Source organism: Cynoglossus semilaevis, chromosome Z, assembly GCF_000523025.1.
Source record: "Cynoglossus semilaevis isolate Cse_v1.0 chromosome Z, Cse_v1.0, whole genome shotgun sequence".
Lineage (NCBI taxonomy): Eukaryota > Metazoa > Chordata > Actinopteri > Pleuronectiformes > Cynoglossidae > Cynoglossus > Cynoglossus semilaevis.
This window is the reverse complement of record NC_024328.1, coordinates 20,785,659-20,789,384: the sequence shown is the minus strand read 5'-3', so window position 1 is coordinate 20,789,384 and position 3,726 is coordinate 20,785,659. Positions and strand designations below refer to the sequence as shown.

The window sequence follows — 3,726 nt, the reverse complement described above, 5'->3', positions numbered from 1 at the left end:
TTAATTAAATAGGACAATTAACCAAAAAGTGATCACTAAGAGATAGGAGCGTTAGCTGCGCTGTTCCTCTATTTCTGCGTGTGTGTGTGTGTCTAACTTTCTCTCTTGCTGCAGCCTCACTCAGGCCGGAGCTTCAGCTCGTGTCAGGGAGGAAACAGTGTTGAGCTACTCATGTTTCTCTTCCCTGTGAAGCCTTTTTACCGACAGGGCGTTCCTATAGATGGATCAAAAGCTTTTAGAGCCGCCACAAAAAAAAAAAAAAAAAAAAAGGAAACTGGAGATGATCTTGAAAAGAATGAATTGACAATGAGCAGGAGCCGTTGAGGCTCTTCAACTTACCTATAGTAACTTGACTGTATATTAGGTAGCACCTACGTTAATCGGTTTACATCATTTTATTTCATCATTTAATTTCTATTTTTTTAGCCAAGACTGTCGAACGAGAGTTAATTTAAACTATAAATGTTATGTCCCTGCAAGTTTCAAGATTATTCTCCGACAACACACGCACTCATGCATACACCAAAGCAGTCAAGAAATTAATCTTTAGTCAACGAGATACCTGCAAGTTACTCTAAAATCTTATATAATTATAATTATAATAATAATAGACCAAAACTTGGTAAAAATATAAATATAATCATATAATATATATATTTAGAGGGTACTTAGGAGCATCATATTTATGGTTAAGATTTGGCAAAAAAATATATAGACCTGAAAAAATTCATTATTGAAAAAAAATATTCAAAACTTCCTTAGTAAAGGGAAAAAGGTCTAGTCAACTTATGTAATAGCTCATACATTGTTTGATTTTGGATTTAAAAAATGAGTCGCTTAAATGTAAAAAAAATAAATAAATAATAATCATACCTAAACTAGAATATTGAGTGAAAAGAACAAATCCAAAATGTTCCAGAAAAACGGGCCCAAAGTCGTTGTGATTAAAAGCAAGAAACAAGTACTTGATCATTTATTAGTTTTCCAAAAATAGTTGACCATAGAACATTCAGTCAATGATTGATTAGTCCGAAATAGTATAAATAGCTTCTGATTAGGAAAAAACTGTGAAAAAATGTTTCGAGGGTCACCTATAACAAAATAATAAAAAAAATCCTTAAATAAATATTAAAATAAAATACCAAAACCCTTTTCTGGTCAGGTAGGTTCTGAATTTTGTATTGTTTATATTATAAGCCTGTTCATGTTATTTGTATTGTTTTAAATCATTTGCACATGATACTACATTCATAATCTGATTAAAGCAAAACAAACGTTCAAAGTTGATTTTGAAGGTGAGACGGTGAATGGAATTCAGGGCTCGGGGAAATGTTTTTAAACGGAATTAATATTATTATTAAGGACTAGTGAGTTGTTGGAAAACCTCCCTAGCTGAAGTTGCCATCAATTAACCCCTTAAAGCCCCCCACTCTCTCCCCCGCGCCCCCTGTGACAGAGCTGGTTTGCGCCCTGGCGCACGGACAGGTGCTCTGGTGACTCTGTTGCGTACGCCTGGCGCTGTCCACGCTCCTCACCTAAACCCGGGCACGTGTGTCCTGTGGGAGGTTCCACTTTCCTCCCCTGCGTTAAACACTCATGCAAAAGTCACGTTTCCATAAACAGCCCAACTTCGGGGGATCATCGTCGCCTCTCTCGTGTTTTTGCGACGCTTTTCATTGGACGTTAACACGCGACCAGAGCGAGGAGGGGGGCTCCCAGGCGCGTGCCGCTTTTTAAACGGACGCCGCGTCTCGAAACACCAGAGAAGGAGTCCCACACGCGACCCTCAGACTGTGTAATCAAAAGATCAGTGCGTTCCTTCAAGGACTTTTCATCCATTCACTGAGTCAAGTTTGACTTTGCCTAACTGTCGCGCCTTTGGAAACATGGAAGTCCTCAATGTGGGCGACTGGAGCAAGGACGCGCTGGAGGCGGTTGCAGCGCTCAGGACGCGGCAGCACAGCTCCAAAGTACCGGACAGAGATGGGCGTAGGGAGCTGGAACTGGAGGAGACCCACTGCCAGTCAGGAATGACGCGTGTGGACAGCGCCACTGATCCACGCGTATGGCTGGCTTCAGTGCAGCCTCCTGGCATCTGCGCAGCACACGCCACCTCACCTGACTATCTGAGACACTCACCCTGCCCGAGCACGAGCTCCTACCAGGGTAAGAGAAGCTGCAGCCGCTGATGCACTCTTCACACGGCCTGCAGGATGAGCACCCTGATTGGCAGATAATGCAGAGTCTCACATGTTTAAAATACTACTATGCATTTATTTCAAGTTGTGTAGAAGTCTATTTCAGGGATCTAAACATTTTTTTCCCTTTCAGAGAGTGGCTCCCCGGGGTCCTCGGGTCATCCCAGCCCTCCCAGCTACAGAAAGTCGGCCAAGAGATCCTCCTCTTCCTCGCTCAAAGTCAGGGACCTGTGCCGCCTCAAATGCACTATCCCCGGGTCTGAAGAGGAGGCAGCCACTAGACAGAGAGCCCCGTCCAGCAAAACCGTAAACGGGATCCAAAAACAGAGACGCGTCGCGGCCAACGCCAGAGAGAGGAGGCGGATGCACGGCCTCAACCACGCGTTTGACGAGCTGCGCAGCGTTATTCCGGCTTTGGACAACGACAAGAAACTCTCCAAATATGAGACTCTGCAGATGGCGCAGATTTATATCAACGCGCTGGCCGAGCTGCTCCAAGGTCCAGCTTCTTCGAACAGCAATAGCGATACCTCGAGCAGCAGCAGCAACAACTCGCCAAAGTCCGACCTTCTGCTTTCTGCCACTGTTGGCTTTGAAGCAGCCAAAGACCGAGTGTCTCCATCCCCCAGGCCAGCTCCTGCAGCCGGCAGCTTACCTGTCCACATCAGCGGGACTCCTTATCGCTCCTCCTTCGACAGTGCTTCCTTTTCAGCCTTAGTTGAAGAAGCGATGTCTTCTCCTTCTCTTCCGTCCTCCTCATGGTCCGACGGCTGTTTGGCACCGAACGCAGCGAGAAAAGAGTCTCCCCGCAGCGACGGAGAGTTTTCCCCGCACTCTCACTTTAGTGACTCGGATGAAATAGCCATGGAGCTGCACTCGAGTGAAGAAGACGACCTGTCAGAACTCAAAGTGCCCAGCCATCACATCCATATTTCCAAATAATGACGGAATCAACAAAACACGCGTAATTTTAACTTCGCTCCAAACTACCGAGTCCGTGTCGCTGCGTGTCAACTAGTGAGGAATCTTTAGCTTTTTGATATATAATTTGATTTTTTTTGTTAACCAATACCAACCTATTATATATGCAGATTTTATCGTGACATAACCCCGATTCGGTTTTGCCAGTAGATGTACAGCCTATAATTTCTACAGTTTCCATGGAGACGTGGCCGGAAGACCCGTGTGCCATGTAGTCCTCAGCACTGCCATGGGTATTCCCCGCGTCACTCCGACCAAAAAAAGAGCTGTCTTCCATAAAATACTAACCTGTTTATATTTGATAATGTACATAAATGTTATAAAGTATTTTTTCTTTTGCATTATGTAAAAAAGTTGTCATCTCTTTTGTATATTTTTTGTTTTTGCAACTTCAAAAGTTCATAAAGTGCACTTTAAGTTAATGATGACGAGCCAGAGGTTCGAGAATTGTAGTTTCCGAACCGTGATGAGTTCATGTGTTTGTGATAGCCTAGAACTGCCAACTCTGTGTACAAATAGCCTTATTTAACGGAGCCATCATCACTGC

The 3,726-nt window shown here is 44.0% G+C and overlaps 1 protein-coding gene across 1 annotated transcript; it reads left to right on the top strand.

Annotated features, from left to right (window-relative positions):
* Positions 1–1,577: 1,577 nt before the first annotated feature.
* Positions 1,578–3,460, top strand: LOC103398306 (protein atonal homolog 1-like). The gene is made up of 2 exons (XM_008336884.3): positions 1,578–2,166; positions 2,332–3,460. The coding sequence occupies exons 1-2, from the start codon at positions 1,887–1,889 to the stop codon at positions 3,138–3,140; spliced, it is 1,089 nt and encodes a 362-aa protein (XP_008335106.1). The 5' UTR covers positions 1,578–1,886; the 3' UTR covers positions 3,141–3,460.
* The last annotated feature ends 266 nt before the right edge of the window (positions 3,461–3,726 follow it).